Consider the following 20,909-nt stretch of genomic DNA (forward strand, 5'->3'; position numbering starts at 1 on the left):
AGATAGATAGATAGATAGATAGATAGATAGATAGATAGATAGATAGACCATGAGAACTTGAACTTAATCTGGGTTCTGATTGGTTTGTTTGTTTGTTTGTTTTAATTCCACTGCGGTTGATGTGAATACTGCCCCCTTGTGATAGTAACAGGAATGATTTTTAAAAAAAACAGAATGCTAAATCATAGGAAAATTTAATAACTATATTGACCAAATTATGCCATGTGTAATGTTTTGTATTATTAAAGCTACTGTTATATATTATTTCCATTAGAAAACCATTCGTGGTGATGATCATGTAGAAAAGAAAGCTTAGAAATGGAAATAAAGTGACGATCTTTTACCGTATGGTTTTACCTCAATAATTACAGCAGAAATTGAGAAACCGAACTGCAAGGTGTTTTTAGTGGTGAAGTTCTATCAGCCGAATCTATGAAGCCAAACAAACGCAAACTTCATTTTGATAGTAGCATCTGAGCTTTGCTGGCAAGGATACCGACTACTTTAGATCCAAATCTCATGCACTCAAGAAAGCCAGACTTGACTGGTTGGCAGGTACTACAAAGTGTAGCAGCTATTGAAGCTTCATGTTTGGTGGCACTCAGAATCGTCAGAGCTATGAAATCTCACACCAATCCTGAAGATTTACTGTTGCCAGTGGCCAAAGACCTTGTTTGAGCTGTGATCAGTGACAAATTTGTTATGCAACTAAGTGCAATTTCCTTATCTAAGGACACTGTCTACAGAAGATGGAATGTCTGCTGATTTTATGTGAGATGCACTAATGATGGTGACTTTAAAGATAGGTTTCTTTTTGGAAACCTCTTGAAAAACTACTACCACATGTGATGTATTTGACAGTTGGTTCATTTCTGAAAGATCCTAAGATCTCCTAAGGAAAGCATTTGTGATGTTTGAATGGATGGTGCTTTAGCTATGCTCGGATATCGATCTGGATTTAGATGTTTGGCGCTGAATGAGTCACCAAACGTCACTGGAACTCACTACCTGATTCATCAGCAAATATTAGCAATGAAGCCACTGCCGCAAGAGTTACGAAGCGTCATAAGTTCTGTCAGTGTTGTAATGGCAAGCACGTTAAACACTCAACTCTTTTTGAAACTGTAGAACATGTTTGTGCTGAACAAAGCTCTGCTATTTCATAAGATGGTTGTCAAGAGAAGTTTTAAATGTGTTTTTGAACTTCACGATAATCTCAAAAAGGTTTTTAATCAGAAAGCAAAACCGTCATTCGAAACAGTTTTCAGTGATAAAAGTGAATTGCAGAAAATAGCTTGCATGGTTGGCATCTTTGCCATCTTAAATGAGTTAAATTTATCACAGCAAGATGCCTTGATTTGTCTGAAAAGATCCAATCATTCCAAATAAATCTTCAGCTTTGGGGAAAAAAAAGGAAATTAAAATTTACATGTTGCCTCTCATATCTGCTGTCATTGAAGAACATGGCATTGACCAGGATTGACCAGGATTATTATGATACTTTCTTCTTTCCCTGAAGAGAGATCTCTGCCAGAACTTGATCCATGTTAGAAAGGGCAACTCAGGGAGAATTAGATGCAGCAGGATTAGAGAAAATTCCTAGTTATTCTTTTCTGCTTTGTAAAGAAATAAAAACAGTACATTGATAAAAAGTTATATAATTTAAAGTAAAAATAAAAGCAAACAGTAAAAAGCAGAACTAACACTGGAAATAGAAAAATAATTAGAACCTAAAGATGTATTATCCAGTATCTCTCTCTGTGATGAAGTTGACTGTCTTTCTCCTCTTTGTGCTGATTTTGCACTCCACACCCTGACCCAAATTCCTACATTTCTAACCCCTGTTCTTCAAGTGCAGGTCCTAATAACATAGAGACAAGATTCTGGAAGGAAGAGAAGAACTTTCTAAAATTAGACAGGTGAAGTGGAAGTTTCTGGGTTTTTTTGTTTTGTTTTGTTTTTTTTAACTCAAGTTGTGTTATGTGAACATGTTTGTTTGTTTGTTTGTTTGTTTTGGTTCCAAGTGTAGGATGTGGGAATGTTTTCCCCCAGAGGAAAACCACCCCTGTGAAAAGGTGGATCATGTTTGTCAGCTAGAAATTACCTTGTTCAATGGGTGTGGTTTTCCCCAGCTGGAAAACATCCTTGTGTGAACTCTGAGAGGGGATAAATAGAAGCCCACAGACAGTGAGACAGCACTTTTTGCATCTCTTTGATACAGTTCAAATTGCTTAGCTCATTTTCACAGAAAGAAATGCCCCAGAGAACTTTTCATGCTGCTTTTGTGGAGTTTTTCCACTTCTGCCTACTTGTCCTCTTTGGGAAGAGTCTTATTGCTTTTGCTGAGTGGTACCCTCTGTTGCTCTTGCTTGCTGCTGTTGCTGTGTTTTGTTGATTTGCTCTTTGACTGGACTGCTGGTATTCTGAATACTAAGAGCGGTACAGCCCCAAAGAACTCAATGACCCGAATCATCAGTAAGTAGCTAAGAGAGGTCTATAGCCCCTTTCCCTACCAATCTCCTACCTAAGATCAGGGTGTGGAAGGGAGGTAGAGACATTTAAGCACATCAAATAAAGTAGGTGTTTGAAAAATTTAAGTCTGCAGACAGGGGCCTGATGGACCATATCAGCATCAGGTCTTTTGCAGGCAGTCAGTCACCTGTGGTTCATGGAGAAGCAGTAATTGCCTATTGTCAAACAGCTGGCATATGAGAATGCTAATGTTGTATACCAAAGAGTCATCCATCCCTTTCAAAAGAAATGAGCTATTAATGATTATATCTGCCCCTTCTGTCCTAATAGAGGGCCTTCATTTATTGAGGGATATCCTCTGGATGTGGCCCTCTAAGGGCAAGGAGCGCCTCAGCTATGTAAAAAAGTTGGTGCTAGCGTGTTAGGGAAGGCTAGAGACCAGTTTCCTCTTGCTTTTATTGTATATTATATGGATTATATTCTGCTTTCTGCTGAAGATAAGAGAATGCTGGAATATCTCTTTGCTGAAATAAAAATTAGATTGACCCACTCTGGATTTATTACAGCCCCTGAGAAAATTCAACATATCATTCCAATCTGATATTTAGAAAACTTGATTAAGTCCTTTACAATCATTTCTCAAGCGGTGGAAATTAGGAAGAACACTTTAAAAACTCTAAATGATTTTTCAAAAACTGCTAAGGGGCATAAATTAGATTAGACTAATGTTAAAAATTTCTATACCCCAATTGCAACCTTTAGTTGATGTGTTCCAGGTGTATCGTGATCTTTCACCTCCTAGAGAATGGACTGAGCCTGCAGGCATTGTACTCCAGCAGGTGGAATATCCACTTAGAAACATTCAGCTTTTGTGGATCTCAAGTCTCTGTGCTGTTCCTACATTGTTAATTATCCATTCTTCCAACATCTCCAAAAGATTGCACTCTAATCCTAGGGCAAGGAGAATGAATATATCTCTCAGTCAGTCCAAAAAGGGGTTATCACTCCATATTGGCTTATGGTTGCTGAATCAGTAATTCTAAGAAGTTATCACACAAAGCAATTATTCAAATAAGAGCCAGTAAAAATTTGTATTCTGTATGATAAAAAACAGTGGGAATTTTTGTTGACAACTTCTGATAACTTAACACAGTTTTTTTTTCTTATGCATCCCTTTCAAATTAAGAATAAATTTGCATCCAAAAAACATCGATTTTGTGTCAAAACATGCCATTTTATTTCCTGAAAGCACAGCAGGCTTCAGCCAATACCCTCTCCACACATAGTATTTATAGATATGACAGAAGATGGTAGGGTGCCCTGTTTTCAAGAGATGCTCCGCGGACATTTACTTACCCAAGTGCTTCTGTACAACAGATGGGATTATACATGATTTAGTTGCTTTATAACATTACCCTCAACCTCGAAACTGATATTCTGACTCACAGTGCACAGTCTTTGAAGTGCACCCTCCAGATACTGTTGGGGTCATTTCATCAGGCATCTCCATTCATTATTTATTTCCATTAATTTAACAAAAATTACAGAGACTGGAAAAATCCAGTTTATTTTATTTATATTATGTCACATTCCAACCTTCACCTGGGGGAAATGCAAAAGCAGATTCCTTTTTAACATTGTCTCTTTTCCTACAAATTAACAGCATAAAAGAGAACTGAAAATCTAACACATACTTTCTTCAAAACGCTTTACATTGAAACACACTAACGAGCAGGCTTCTTTGATAGTTAAAGAATGCCATTCACCCATAAAATTAATATCATGCACTTTTTACTAACTAACGAGCAGGCTTCTTTGATAGTTAAAGAATGCCATTCACCCATAAAATTAATATCATGCCTTTTTCTTCTTATGCTGTACCTCCCCGGAGATTATTTCTAAATCATATTCGGGATATGGATGATATTCATGTCCCCAGTTTGGGACCTTTAAATATAATCATGTCATTGTGGACACCTATTCATTACTCATTTTCACTATTTCCCTATCAGTAGAAACAGGAAAGATGTTCTCACCTTTTTACTCAGAGCTTTTGCTATTTTAGGGGCTTGTAGAATATTAAAATACTAAAAATATGCTTCTTACCAAGTCTTTTCAGGAACTTTGCCAACAATATGTTGTAACCTACATCACAGGCATTCCCTATAACCCTCAGGGTCAATCTTTTGTGGAAAGATTTAATGGGCAACCTAAATGGTATTTAAAAATAAAGCAGGGAGAGAAAGACAATATGGCTGCTCCTCATAATATTTTATCTTCTATTTTATATACTTTAATTTTTTTTAAATTTGGGTAAGAATGGCCTTACTGCCTTGGGATATTTTTGGGCCCCTCCAAAATAATTCAAGGTCATGGTTCTTTGGAGGGATGTTATGCCTGGCCAGGATCTAGTAATTCACTGGAGCCAAGGTTGTGTTTGTGTTTTATCCTCAAGGTGCTGATAAATTGTTGTGGATACCTGAAAAACTGACCCAAGCTGGGGAAGATGGACAAGGAGGTTTCAAAATGTCTTGGAGGCTTCACCTGAAGAAAAGGAAGAGAATGGTGAGACAGAATCATAAAGCCAAGAATAGAGTCTGCCTACAGGGAATGATTCAGATGAAGAAACTAGTGATTGAGGTTAAAAAAAAAAGTTGGGAAAATCTCAAGGGAAAGGAGTGACTGAAGAACTGCTGTTTCTTACTAGGTTTTCTCTGGTGAATGCATCTGTTAACTGAGAAGAGAATAACATTCTTCCTATGTTAATAATTCTCAGATCTTGGATGTCCTCACTGCTGAACATATTATTCCAAGGGCAAAGATGGTCAAATGAGAATTTGAATATTGATGTTCAGGTCTTGCATGATAAAATATAAATATAAAAATATAAATAAACTTTTATAAATATAGATAAAATTATACATATGCATTCAAAGTAAGATGAATTACCCTTCTCTAATTCTGTGAAAAACCTAGCAAAGCTTTTTGCTCATTACTTTGTCTCTAATTGGACTTCTAAACTGTGGTCCATAGGACTGTTTCTGGGAATTTTGTTATTGGTTATACTGGGAAGCATTATAGCCTTCTATTGATTTGCTGCTCCACCTCTACTTTGAAGAATGACTTCCATGCCCTGAAATTAAAAAGCAAAATAGGGAGAGCTGCAGAAAGTCATGGAGTTGGCCTCATCTAGCTACCATGAGAGGCATGTGCCCTAGGTTTCTCAGCTTAGAGTCCACAGGTCCTGAGAAATTGAGGCACTCCTTTAGACAGTGGAACACTCTGGCTGATTGTCTATCTCTGCACTCCCTAAAAGTCAGTGAATCGCATAGAAGTTTGTCAGAACAATTAGTTTTAGACATTAGTCTTGGGTATCCTGTATAGCTTACAAATGTCATTGTATCCTGACAATTATAACTATATTCTTCCTGGTAATCATCATTATTCCATTTCTGATAAGGGTAGAAAAAGTCTGATTGTTTTCAATGACTTGTTTCAGCTTCATTCTTGCTGAAACCCCTTCAACCCAGCCTGGTTTTTATTCCCATCTACCATACAAGGAGACCCTGGTTCAGTAAGCGCTGACACTTATAAACAACATTTGTGAAACATAAGTAAAAGTATCACTAAGACAAAATATTGTGTATATGGTAAAAAAATATTAATGCTATTCTCTGTATATAGACATGACAGGATCACCAGAACACATTCTCTCAAGATTTATTTATTAATATGCAAGCATGAAATGTGTATAGAACTACTGGCTGATTTTGTGATGAATGGTTTTCCATCTCACTGTATGGTTTTATTTGTTTGTTTGTTTGTTTGTTTGTTTGTAGGATAGTGTGTTTTCATTAAATGAGAGAAGAATTTAGGGGGAGCAGAATCTTCCATAAAAGAGGATGATACTGGTTTTGTTGTGCCTGATGAAAAACAGGAACGGGTGATCTGCACTGAATTCAATGGAAGGTACCTTAATTCGACGGGTGACTTCACTTCCAGTGCCAGTGGTAGCCTCTGTGCCTTCTTCATTTATTTCCAAGAAAGTCTTGTGGAAAACATTAGACAAAAATAGGTTTCTCCCAGAAGACATGTTTGAGAAATCAGCTTTGCTCTGGCTGAAAGCATCAGTCATCCCCATACTGTGCAGGGCTGACTTGAGGTCATAACTCTCCTGCATCTTGAACTTGGGGAGGTACAGCTGTACTTCGTATGTGTCCATCATGTTTGCACTTGTCCACTCCTTCAGTTTCTCATAAGTGATGGCTTTTTCCAGCTGCGGGATTGTAACCCAGAAAGAGTCAGTAAATCAGGAAGAAAAGAGACCATACATAAGATTCCTATCACTCCCTCTACCTTCCACATATTTGGAAAGTGATAAGAACTTTCTGCAGTTGACCCACAAAGTCTCTGTTTTACAGATAATAGTTCTCAGGAAATAAAGGGATTATGAAAGAGAAATGCTTCTACCACAGTATGCAGAATGTCCGCTATACAAAATATCCCAAAATAACCAAGCATTTTTTTAACACAAAGCATATAGTATAAGGTGTATGTTAGGACATATATAAGTCTTTACTGTCAACTTGATTAGATTAGAAACCACTAACAGGTTAGTTAAGCATATCTCTGATTGTGTCAGTGAGAGCATTCTATAGAGAATCAGATCGTGAGGGCTCTAACATAATAAACATATTGATGCATCAATAAATTCTGAGTCTGAATAGACTGTTTAGAGGTAGCAGAACTGTGGAGGGTGGTGCCTGGCTGGACCACGGAAGTGCGTCCTTGATGGCTCTGTCTTGCTCTGGCCCCTTCTGTTTACTGCTGCCTGCCCACCATGAAGTGAGCTACTCTGCCACAACCTCATTTTCAGGATGGACTGAAATCAGGACCAAAATCAATCTTTCCTCCCATGAGAGATTTCCGTTAGGAGTAAATCACAGTGACAATAAACTGTCTAACATAGAGCACACACTGCTCGTTTTCCTAACATTGGAAACAAAATCTCAGATAAAATAAAACGCCTACACTTTATAACCACAATATTGTAAACTATGTCAAGAAACGATGAAAAGGGGGAAGGGAGAGAAACACCAAATCTTATGGGTACATTTTTATATTGGGCATAGGACTCTTTGACTCCTCTTTATAATTTGAAAGTTCTGAGAATAACGTCTGAGTGTGTGCATATGTCTATTTGTATATGTATATAGATTTAACTTTTTATTAATTAATATGTTTGTTTTAAAGCATACACTTTTGCTCATTTGACAGTTTTATAAACTCAAACATTGGTTAAAAGTGGCATATGTGTCGATTATATATTTATAATATGAAAATATCTTTGTCTAGGGACCCTGAATTCCTAAGAAGTTGCCTGTTATGACTGTAATGGTTATCAATCTACAGAGGCCTAATTATTACCATCCTTCACAGTTTTACAAATTTTCAAGAGCAAAATAAAACTCTTTTCTGTATAATATCAGAGTCGTGGAAACCTACCAAAATTAAGAGCCTAGTACACATAAAAAAATTAGAGAACAGGCAAAGAAAGACAGGATATATGTTGCAAAAGATGTTAATGTTTCATTTAGCTGTCTGTTTGCTCAAACGCATGGTCTGGTCAAGGTTGATAAGATGGACAGTCTCAATGGAGATGGCACTGGGAGAGTTTTGTTTGTTTGTTTGTTTGTTTGTTTTGTTGTTGTTGTTGTTTCCTCCTGAAGATTGTTCATTTGATTAAAAAAAGGTTTTAGAAAAAGTTGTGAAACACACCAAGCATATAAATACATGTACTCATATATAAATACAAATGAGTAAAAAGATCAGTGTGAAGTCTGAGGAGGTGTCCAAGTTGTTACGAGTACTAGCTGCTCTTCCAGAGGGTCCAGATCCTTATTCCAGAACCTCCATGGTGGCTTACTGCTGTCTATCTGTCTCCAGTTCCAAGACATTCAATGTGCTCTTCTGGTCACCACAGGAAACACACACACACACACATAGTATGTAGGCATACATGTGGGCAAGACACCCATACACACACCATAATTTTTTTAAAGTTAAAGAAATTGACTTGGGGCTGGAATACAGTTTTATTCTAGAAAGCTTACTCAGCACACAAGAGCCCTGTGCTTGATCTAAGGCACCATAAAAGAATCCAGTCCTCACTAGGAGTTTTTGTGTGCACTAATCTGAAGAGGGTCAGCGAGTACTCCATAAATAGATGTTGTCCTGCCTTCTAGCACAAACAAGGATACTTGAACATGAAAGCCCTTTGTGCACTTAGTATGGCTTCCAGGTTCCCAAGTCACTTCTTCCGTAGGTAAACGCCTGTTTTCCACAGCAGTTGCCATCCGGGGTACTCTTGGATCACAACTCCATTCTCCAGGTACTGTTTCCAGAGGTTTCTACTGCATCACTGCCAGAGCTAGAGTCCTTCAGCTAGCTACCAGCCACTCAGTCCTGCTTAGCAATCAAATATCAGGATTCCACAGTTATATTAAACTGCACATACTCTAGCCTACTAGCAACCAGCTGCTAACCTGCCAAATGTTACATTGTCAGGAGATTGTCATCAATACAAAATAAAATGAGATAAAATTTTAAAATGATATGATTATATTTATTTGATGTAAATTAATTGTACTCTATTTTTATGCCTCATTCTTTCAAAAACAGAACTATAAAGAATTTTGCAATTCTCAATAAAAGTTAATCTTGAATTAGGTAGTTTCTGCAAGCTTGAGAAGACACAAGACAACTCAGTGTGTGATCACATTTGTGATAAGGGCCTCCATGTCTGTGTATATGTGGCTATATATGTGTCTCCCTTGTGCTAGAGATGCCCATAGGTACTCAACCTTTCTAAAATATAGTGATATTAATTTTATAGAATTTTGTAAAGTATGAGCAATGTTTGAAGACAAAGTATCCAGGGCTCAAAGCATGTTAGTTAATTGCCTTCCTGTGCAGAAATGTAAAATCATAGAAGAGAAGTCCTCACATTTTTCTCTTTAAAGCATTAAGGCAAACACACAGTCTATTAGACAGATTGATGTATCTACCTGTTCTAGACCATTGATGTCTTCTGGCAGCAGCAGAAGCAAGCTGAGGTCATGGTTCTGATAGTAGAGTTGAAGGCCAATGGTTTGCAGCTCCTCAATGTGGAAGACTTGAAGATCCTTTTTCATTGACATCATTTGTACTGGTTTGCTTGTGGTCTGTGAAAATGTACAATAAAGTCACAGACAAGGTTTCACAAGATTCTTCATCCTGTCACTATCAGTTTCCATTCATCTTGGACTGTAGTAAAACTGGTGATATTCCAGTTTTATTAAGTTTACTGAAGTTTCCCCGATGTAGGCTTTAGAAAATTCTAACAATATTGATTATAGAAAATAAGAGAGCTCTTATCTGTAGCATCTAATAGACAACCTGTTTATGCCACAATAGGTGGATCTTACCAAGCACTTAAAGGTAGAAATGCATGAAAACACATAGTGTCAATAACCCAGAAACTATGGGTTGTGTTACATGAAAATACTTAAGAACCCTAGAAAGTATATTTAGTATCTAAAAACAAGTGCATAAAAATGAAAAGCAAGCAATAGGTTAGGAAAAATATTTGTGAAATATTGTCAGATAAAGAACTTCTAATACAATATTTACAAGTATCTACAGAGACCAGAAGAGGATATCAGATCCCCTGGAGCTGGAGTTAAAGACAGTTATGAGTTTCTGGTCATATGGATGCTATGGATAAAAACTTGGTTCTGTGGAAGTGCAGGAAGGGCTCCTAATTGCTGAGCCATCTCTCCAGATTTGTGTGAAGTATTTTTTAACACAATCAAGTGCAAATTAAGCCATAACAAAACTTTCAGCAATCCAATGTTATAGACATATTATTTGCCCATTGTATGTGGAGCTGACGTCAATCAGAAGTCCTCAGCCATAAGCTGATCAAGCCTCACAGCCAGGCCACTGGTTGAGATACAGTGATGGTTTCCAGAGTGCACACATAGTGGCACCAACTAGAGTCCTCTTCAGATCTCACTGTCAAAACCACAACCAAGACATTCTATGCCAGCTAGGTTTGAGGTGCTAAAAGCTTCTCTCTCTAGGAATTTAAAATGGGGTTAATCAACTTATTCTCCGGACTAGAAGAGGTACTGTGGCTTAGAAACAGAAAGAACCAGAATTCAGCCAGAGTGAAAAATGACTAAAGAAATTCAGCAGGGGAGAAAAGTGAGAAAAAGAATTGCTTTAGCCACATTCTAGTTTTGGCCTTAAATATATCCTAAAGGCCTTGTGTGGAAGTCTTGGTTGGCAACTGGTGATGCTGGGAGCTGTAAGAGTTGGAGCTCATTAAGGAAGTTAGATCACTGGAGGATTGGGACTTCTCCCTCGCCTTCTCCCCCTCGCCCTTTCCCTTTCCATCTCTCCCTGTCTTTCTCATCCTCACTGTAAAGTGAGTAACTTTGCTTCGTGCTTGTCTTTCTACATTAATGTTCGACTGGGACAGATGACCATGTACTGCAGCTCCAAAATCCTTGTGATGGCAAGCTGATAAGCCTTAGGAATAGGTCAGATCTAGCTAACTCCACTCCCTCCTACACGTACACTTTGCTAAAGTGTGATTAGTAGAATCAATAGAACTTATAGTAGGATAATCTTTGGTTCTGGGAGTTTGACTCAAACATCCCTCCACTCAGCTGCCTGTATTTCTCAAGTGGAAAATAAATATAAAACCTACCCTACCCAACATCCACATGCTTGGTAACACAAAATCATGAATTATGCAGATAATCTGTATTCAGAGAAAAACAAGGAAATCAGAAGTTTTAGCTAGATGGGAGCTAGGAGCTCCCTACCCAGCCTTCCCTGATTAAAGCCAGGGTACAGGAAGATGTTAAAAAACAACATAGATCTACTATAAAAAATTTTAAAAATAGATTTAATATAGAATATGTTTTTGCAAGATAATGTGGAGATTCAAAGTGCCTTTTAGCCAACTCTTACCTTGTTTATTCTGAAAGGCCTTTCAGTGGTGTTTTGCACTGAGAACTGGTGCTCCCAGGTTCCTTTAAAGTAAAGGGCATTCACCAGAACCATCTTAGTCATGTGGTCTACAGAATCATCTGGGAGGAGATTTGAAATTTTACCTATAAGAAAAGGACAGGTTACCATTTTCCTGGAACACACTTTTTTGTTTAAAATTCTATTTTCAGATATTCCAGAAATAGGTCAATTTATAGTTAAGTAGTATACTTTTTCTCAATAGCTATGAGGAAGAACAGAAAAAAAGAATCCTCTCACTTCTCCAGTAAGCATCATTTTACAGCCACAGTAAACAAGTCCAAAGAAGTGTTCACAGACTTTGAGAACTACTTTCATGTAGCTTTTTGTTCAAAATGCTTATTCATGAATCAAAGGAGGGAAATGGAATGTGTTGGTTACATAGTAGGAAAACACAGTTATTATTTAAAGATAATATGGGTAACGAGAAAAATAAAATAAAAAATTCTCATGAATGTTGAATTACACTACTTCATTCACAAAGTGTTTTTCTCCTAGCAATAGATAATAGGAATGGCATAGTTGCATTTTGGTGCTATGGTACATTTATGAAATTGTTGATGATAAATATTGGTTTAGCTATTTAGTTTATTTATTTGCTTGTATGTTGAACAAAAAGTCCTTCAATGTAGCCCAAGGCTAGTGTAGAGAATTCAACATATAGCCTAAACAAGCCTAGGACTTATAATCTTCCTGACTCATTCTCCAGTGGGAGGAGTTTACAAGCATGTTCCACCAAGCCCAGGTCACTAAATATTATTAAACTGTCTAAACTGGTGTCTGCCAAGGAATCAAAACAAAGTTAGCTTCAATAAAATGCTCTTAAAAAGCTGGATTCAACATCATGAGTAGTTCCAATAAAATCATATACAAGACAGACACACACACAAACTAGGATCTCAAGCAGCACTTAGTTGTAATTTCACTGTGGCTTCTTTTATTCTGAACAGCCCCTTCATCATTCATAGCTTTTTGATGACCTGGATACATTTACAGGGAAAAAAAGCCCTTTGTTGTGCAGAATGTCCTCTAATTCTCAATTTGAGTTTATTTCATTTTTCCTCAAGGTAATATTAAGGATATCCAGGCTAAAATCTATAGACTCAAAGATGCCAACTAACAAGGAGGGCCCAAAGGAGGATTCTTGAATTTCACTCAGATTCTATGTGGCTCAAGGCTAGTGTGGAAGAGGAAATAAATAGATATTTCAAATAGATGGAGGGAGGGAACTGGATCAGGGAGGGATAGAGAGAGGAATAAGGTTGGGGATCAAAAGTGGAGAAGAGGAAAGGCTGGGAGAGAGAATGAAAATCAGTGGGACATCTCTGGAACTGGGCTGGGGTGGGGGAGCACAGGCTTCCAGGAGTCTATAAGGGTGACCCTAGCTGAGAATTCTAACAGCAGGGGATATGGAGCCTGAATAAGCCACCTCCTGTAGCCAGGCAAGACTTCCAGTGAAGGCAGGGAGATGCCAAGCCACCAACAAATTTGATCTGCCTACAAGTACTACAAGGATAAAAATGGAGCAGAGACTGAGGGGATGGCCAATGATTGACCCAACTTGAGACCAACACGATGGGAAGGAGCTAACCCCTGACACTATTAATAATACTCTGCTAGGCTTGAAGACAGGAGCCTGGCATAACTGTCTTCTGAGAGGCTTCACCCAGCAGCTGATAGAAACAGAAGCAGAGACCCACAGCCAAACAGTAAGCTGAGCTTGGAGAGTATTGTGGAAGTGTGGGGGACATATTGAGGGAAACAGAGGAGTCAAGAACATGCAAGAAGACCTGCAGAGTAAAATAAACTAATGGGACCTCACAGAGATTGAACCATCAACCAAAGAGCTTGCATGGGCTGGACATAGACCTCCTATACTTCTGTAGTAGATGTGCAGTTTGTTCTTCATGTGGGTCCCCTAACAATTGGAGCAGGGGCTCTCTCTGACTCTGATGCCTGCCTTTGTATTATTTTTCCCTAGCTGGGTTGCCTTGCCTGGCTTCAGTGGTAGAGAATGTGCTTAGTCCTTCTGCAGCTTGATGTGCCAGGGTGGGTTAGTACCCATGGGGGCCTTCCCTTCTCTGGATAAGGAGATGGAGAGGTGGGAGAGGTGGTATGAGGGTGGAACTTGGAGAAGAAGAGAGGAGGTACTGTGATCAGGCTGTGAAAATAATAATAATTAATAATAAAGAATACCCATTTTGTGAAGAAATCATTGTATATCTAATTTTCCATCCCTTCAAAATGTTGATGTTCTAACCCCCAGGATATTATGTGAGTTTATTTCAAAAGAGAATTTTTGCAGATTTATTCAAGTTAAGATCACGTTATACTGAGTTAAAGTAAGCTACAGGGCAGGTGACTCCTGCCTTCAATGGAAAAAGGAAATTTAGACAGACATTTAAAAAACACTATATAAGCACACAGGAACACAAGGAGACCCAAAGAAGTCTAGTGGCAGCAGAAACAAAGACTGGAATGATGTGTCCTCACTCCAAGGAATGCTCTGGATTACCAGTGACTGCCTCCAGCCAGGGCACACACAAGTTCCCTCCTTAGTGGACACTGCCCTGGAGACAGGTGGATTTTGACTCTTGGCTTCCAGACCTGTAGCATAATACTGTTCTTTAACCCCAAAACTTCAACAAGTAATTTTAATTTTAAGATACTTATTATGTACCAGTAAAACAGTGCTCTATTTTTTGTTATTATTTAATGACTATTTAAAAATAAATGCAACAGTCATTCCTATTTCCTATCTTATATTTTTTCCCTTTTATCCTGGACTCCTCTTTGGAATCAGTAAGCTATACTTACTTTCCTGCTTATGTGGGAAAGGGGAGGTTTGACTTCTATACTTCACATAGGACTTACTGGGAAGGCTTCCAGTATGAAACTTAAGGGTATAAATAGAAGTTCTGAATATTTAGTTTGTGTCCCACAGTTCCACTAAAGAAGTAGTGAGGCATACATGGCACAGTCCCAAACAACTAAGATGAAGCTTGGAGCAGGGCCTGGGCAGCAGCTTACCACCAGTCTGGCTTCCCACCCAAGAGTTGATCTCTGTCCTGGTCTGGCCAGAAGCTTCCGCAAAGTTAACAGACTGAGGTTCTGCACCAAAGTACATTTTCATGTCCTCCAAATAGTTCTGAAAGATAAAGGTAAAACTGAACACTGAGAAACCAATTCTGTATACATAATTTAAAACAAAAATCAATTGTGAAGAGCAAGTACAGGCTCCCATTCCACCCCATCCATCTCAAGTTCTTCATCCCTAGTAACGGCCAAAATGTAGATGTAATCACCTTCAAATGAACTAGCCATACAGAACTCCAGGTATGGAAGGAACATCTGCCTGCCCATGGTTCTGGGGAGCTGGCACCCCTTTCTTGATTATTTATAAATTTTATTTCTTTGATTTTTTTTATAGTATGACTACATTATTTACTCCTTTACTTTCCTCTCTCGAAGCCTTCCTATATATCCTTCCTTGATCTATTTCAAATCCATGACCTCTATTTTCATTTCTTGTTGTTACATTCACATAGGTATATGTATATATACATATGTATTTCTAAATATGTAAACACATGTTCAGTCTATATAATGTTACTCTCATGTATTTTTGTTTTGTTTTGTTTCGTCTTGTTCAGGTTTATAACTATGAGCAGAATGAAAACAGAAGACTATAAATCATAGGAGTTACCCAGGGGCCAAACGGTATTGAGAGCGGGGCTTGGCTTTCTCTGGGAGGCATGGAAACACAGTGAGGCCTGTGGGTCTGCAAGTTGACTGCTGTAGTTTTCCCAGAAACTGAGAGCAACCTGAAGACAACTATAGTCTGCCAGGCAATGTGACCTGGAAGTGAGGTCAAAGGCCTCATCAGAGTTTTGAGGGAGTGAGCAAGGTCTCCACCTCTGGAGTTTTGATGTTCCATCCACAATACTCATCACAGCTGGCTGTCACTGAAGTTCAGCCACTGCAGCATCTACCATGGAAACATAATTTGCTTTCCCTGAGCGCTGCAGGAAAAAAGAAGTTGCTTCCTTAAAATTGTTTATTTCTTAAATGACTTATAAGAAGTAAAGAGGGAGGAAGGAGGGAATTACAGGGGGGATACAAAGTAAATAAAGTGTAATTAATAAAAAATATTTTAAAAAATAGGTAAAGAATGGTTAATTAATCCTGTTCCAAAGATATAGTTTAAAGGTTGTGGTATCTACATTGGAATTTATAATCCAGCAAAAAGAAAACACTACTTAATTCCCCTATGGTCATAAAAATATGTCTTTTTGTTTTCAGCCCAGTGCTACTGAGCTCAAATCTTTCTTGGTTATAAGTCAAGTATGAGTCCAAAAGCTCTCCAGTCTTGAGAATATCTTTAAGGCTATACTCAGATGGTTTTGTGCATTCAGGACTAACAGAGCCCAAGCCTCTAACTTTGCAAGAACTCATCCATGTAGGCAGCCATTGCAGGCTTGAAACCAAAGGATATCTTTTTCTCATCTGTCCTATCTCACTCCCTTGCTCTTTGACCCTTACAAGCTTGAAGTCTACTATTCTTTTTGATCTTTTTGAAAGGATGTGATGCACAAGCTTAAAGAAGAAAAATGACTGACTGCTCTAGGAGGAGCTCTTGAGCCTTAATAAGACAAGGTCACTGATGTTTCCATTGGTAGGATTTCAGCCATTAGCAAAGGAAGGAACTTGGCGTCATTTCGTGTTCCATATTGACAAAAGTCTCTAAAATCTTGATGGGAGAACTTTCTTTTACTCTCATCTCAAGATCAAATATGTTCCCAGGGACAGCCTCTACCCACAGTCCTGTGATGGACACCATTTTTGGCTCTTTCTGACCTACCCTACTATTATATAACTGTGTTTTCTTGTTAAGCAAATGTTAGCTCTAGGAGTCCATGTTTATGTGCTCATGTGTCATTCTGATGTCAGACCCATTACTTGTTTTCTACAGAATTTGGCATTCACAGACAATTACAAAATGATTGCTTACCAGGAAATGTTGCCCATATTAAGATTTTTCCCTGGGGACCCCAGAGAAATGTGTATTTTATGGCTTATTCTTGTCTGCCTCTTTTTTCCATTAACCAAGAAAAGACATTTATACTCACATTATGAAATGGATACGTTTTCTCCCCATATATCCTATTAGCTGTTTTGAGTGTGTAGGAATTACCAGGCTTGAGGATTTCTGCAGCAAGGGTCTGGAAATCAGAGCGTATTTCTTCAACACTGTATGAGTTAAATTCCTTTAAAAGAATGGAGAGTACAGAAAAATGTTGTATAAGCCAAGTAACATGTGCCCAACTTACAGTTAAATGAAATTATTTGGTCTATTGCAGGCAAAAGGTGAAAGTAATTTATTTAAAAAGATTTTCTTCAACGTGATTAACATAACATGGGAATGAGGGAGGTGGCTATAGCTGGAATATAAAGTGAATAAACTGTAATTAACATAAGAATATAAAAAATTATAAAAAATATTTTAATGAATACACCTTTCATTCATAGCTTACAAGGACAGACAAGAACAACTTTAAAAGTAAAACAAAATCTTGAAGGGATAAAAGGGAAATAAGACAAGTAGGAAACAACTCTTATAAAGCATAAACACTCTGGAGGCTGAAAAATATCTTGATGTATTAATGTTTCTAACAAAAGTTCTAAGAAATGAATAGCTTAAACTGACCACAAAATACGTGTTAGAAGTAATCCCTTCATACGAAAATCTATACTCCTAAAGAAGCTAAACAGAGCTGGTTCTTTGAGAAAATCAACAAGATCGACAAACCCTTAGCCAAGCTAACTAAAAGGCAGAGAGATACCACCCAAATCAGCAAAATCAGAAATGAAAAGGAGGACATAACTACAGACACTGAGGAAATCCAAACAATCATTAGGACTTACTTCAAAAGTCTATACTCAACAAAATTTGAAATCTAAATGAAATGGACAATTTTCTTGATCGATTTGACTTACCAAAGCTGAATCAGGACCAGGTAAATCAATTAAATAGTCCTATATCCCGCAAAGAAATAGAAGCAGTCATTAAAAGTCTCCCATCCAAAAACAGCCCAGGACCAGATGGCTTCAGCGCAGAATTCTACCAGACCTTCAAAGAAGAGCTAACTCCAATTCTCTTCAAACTATTCCACAAAATAGAAACAGAAGGAACATTACCAAACTCATTCTATGAAGCCACAATCACCTTGGTACCTAAACCTCACAAAGACTCAACAAAGAAAGAGAATTTCAGGCCAATCTCCCTTATGAACACTGATGCAAAAATACTTAACAAAATACTTGCAAACCGAATACAAGAACACATCAAAGATATTATCCACTATGACCAAGTAGGTTTCATCCCAGGTATGCAGGGGTGGTTCAATATACGGAAATCTATCAATGTGATCCACCATATTAACAAACTGAAAGAAAAAAACCAAATGATAATCTCCCTAGATGCTGAAAAAGCATTTGACAAAATCCAACATCCATTCATGGTTAAAGTACTGGAGAGATCAAGGATACAAGGCACATATCTAAGCATAGTAAAGGCGATATACAGCAAGCCTATAGCCAACATCAAACTGAACGGAGAGAAACTTAAAGCAATCCCACTGAAATCAGGGACAAGACAAGGCTGCCCACTCTCTCCATATCTCTTCAACATAGTGCTGGAAGTCCTTGCTACAGCAATAAGACAGTTGAAGGAGATCAAGGAGAAACAGATTGGAAAGGAATTGCTAAAACAATCCTCTACAATAAAAGATCTTCTGGAGGTATATCCATCCCTGATCTCAAGCTGTACTATAGAGAAACAGTTATAAAAACTGCATGGTACTGGCATAGAAACAGAATGGTGGATCAATGGAATCGAACAGAAGACCCAGAAATAAACCCACACACTTACGGACACCTGATTTTTGACAAAGATGCCAAAACCATACAATGGAAAAAAGATAGCATCTTCAACAAATGGTGCTGGTCCAACTGGATGTCTACATGTAGAAAAATGAAAATAGATCCATACTTATCACCCTGCACAAAACTGAAGTCCAAGTGGATCAAAGACCTCAACATAAAAGCAGACACATTAAATCGGCTAGAAAAAAAGTGGGGAATACCCTAGAACTCATTGGTACAGGAGAAAACTTCCTGAACAGAACACCAACAGCACAGGCTCTAAGAGCAACAATCAATAAATGGGACCTCATGAAACTGAAAAGCTTCTGTAAAGCAAAGGACACCGTCATCAAAACAAAGCGACTGCCTACAGATTGGAAAAGAATCATCACCAACCCTTTATCTGACAGAGGACTCATATCCAATATATATAAAGAACTAAACAAGCTGAAAAGCAATAAACCAAGTAATCCACTTAAAAAATGGGGAACAGAGCTAAAGAGAGAATTCTCTGTAGAGGAATATCAAATGGCAGAGAAGCACTTAAAGAAATGCTCAACCTCATTAGCCATTAGGGAAATGCAAATCAAAACAACCCTGAGATTTCACCTTACACCCATCAGAATGGCCAAGATGAAAAACTCAAGGGACAACACATGCTGGAGAGGTTGTGGAGAAAGGGGAACCCTTCTCCACTGCTGGTGGGATGTAAACTGGTACAACCACTCTGGAAATCAATCTGGCGCTTTCTCAGACAACTAGGAATAGCGCTTCCTCAAAATCCAGCCATACCACTCCTAAGCATATACCCAAAAGAGGCGCAAGTACACAAAAAGGACATTTGCTCAACCATGTTTCTAGCAGCTTTATTTGTAATAGCCAGAAGCTGGAAACAACCCAGATGCCCCTCAACTGAAGAATGGATGCAGAAACTGTGGTACATCTATACAATGGTGTATTACTCAGCCATGAAAAATAAGGAAATCATGAAATTTGCAGGTAAATGGTGGGACCTGGAAAGGATCATCCTGAGTGAGTTGTTCCAGAAGAAAAAAGAGACGCATGGTATATACTCACTCATATAAACATACAACATAGAATAAACCACCCACTAAAATCTGTACATCTAAACAAACTAAGCAAAAGAGAGGACCCTAACTAAAATGTTCAATCCCCATCCTGAAAGGCAAAGAGGATGGACATCAGAAGAAAAAGAAAATAGGAAACATCCTCTGAACCTGCTACAGAGGACCTCTGAAAGCCAGAAGAAAACAGGAAACAACCTGCCACAGAGGGCCTCTGAAAGCCTCTGCAGTATAGACTGTCAAAGCAGATGCTGAGCCTGATGGCCAACTGATGGGCAGAGTGAATGGAATTTTATGTAAGAAGTGGGAAATAGTAAGAGCTGGAGGGGACGGGAACTCCACAAGGAGAGCAACAGAACAAGATAATTTGAACACAAGGAACTTCCCAGAGACTCATACTCCAACCAAGGACTATTCGTGGAGATGACCTAGGACCTCTGCACAGGTGTAGCCCATGACAGTTCAGTGTCCAAGTGGGTTACATAACAATGTGAAGAGGGACTGCCTCTGACATTATCAGATTGGCCTGCTCATTGATCACCTCCCCCTGAGGGGGGAGCAGCCTTACCAGGCCACAGAAGATGATAATGCAGCCACTCCTGATGAGATCTAATAGACTAAGATTGGAAGGAAGGAGAAGGGGACCTCCCTATCAGTGGACTTGGGGAGTGGCATGCATGCAGAAAGGGAAGGGAGGGTGGGATTGGGAGGGGAGGAGGGAGGGGCTTATGGGGGGATACAAAATGAATAAAGTGTAATTAATAAAAAATTTTTAAAAAAGAAGCTAAACAACAAAGAAGACCCTAAGGAAGATGCTCAATCCTCATTCAGAAGGACAAATGCGATAGACATTGGAAGCAGTGGATGACAGGGAACAGTACAGGAGCCTACCACAGTCAGCCTCTGAAAGACTCTATTGATGAAGGTTTCAAAGCAGAGGCTGAGACTCATAGCCAAACTTTGGGCAGAGTGCAGGGAATCTTATGAAAGAAGGGGGAGATAGAAAGACCAGAGGTGCAACTTCCAAACGGAGACCAACAGAACCTTTAAAAACTGAACCTGGGGCCCCTGCAGAGACTGATACCCCAACCAAGGACAATGCATGGAGAGGACCTAAAACCCCAGCTCAGATGTAGCCCATAGACTCAGTTTCTAATTGGGTTCCCTAATAAGGGGAGCAGGGGCTTTCTCTGGCATGAAATCAGTGACAGGATCTCTGATCACCTCCTCTTGGGGTGGGGGCTTTGGCCTTGCCAGGTCACAGAGGAAAACAATGCAACCACTCCGGATGAGACCTGAGAGACTACGGTCAAATAGAACTGGAGGAAGACCTCACTCATCAGTGGACTA

The 20,909-nt window shown here is 38.7% G+C and overlaps 1 protein-coding gene across 1 annotated transcript in view; it reads right to left on the reverse strand.

The window, feature by feature from the left end:
• Window positions 1–6,343: 6,343 nt before the first annotated feature.
• The window catches only part of Serpinb10 (serpin family B member 10), a 21,451-nt gene continuing 6,885 nt past the window's right edge, over window positions 6,344–20,909 (reverse strand). The window contains exons 3-7 of the mRNA XM_055600155.1: window positions 16,680–16,817; window positions 14,581–14,698; window positions 11,494–11,636; window positions 9,540–9,695; window positions 6,344–6,748 (exon numbers count right to left, since the gene is read on the reverse strand). Of these exons, the coding sequence (XP_055456130.1) occupies window positions 6,344–6,748; window positions 9,540–9,695; window positions 11,494–11,636; window positions 14,581–14,698; window positions 16,680–16,817 (960 nt within the window). The remainder of the gene's footprint in view (window positions 6,749–9,539; window positions 9,696–11,493; window positions 11,637–14,580; window positions 14,699–16,679; window positions 16,818–20,909) is intronic.

This window comes from Psammomys obesus, unplaced genomic scaffold, assembly GCF_907164565.1.
Source record: "Psammomys obesus unplaced genomic scaffold, mPsaObe1.curated_primary_1811, whole genome shotgun sequence".
Taxonomy (NCBI): Eukaryota; Metazoa; Chordata; class Mammalia; order Rodentia; family Muridae; genus Psammomys; species Psammomys obesus.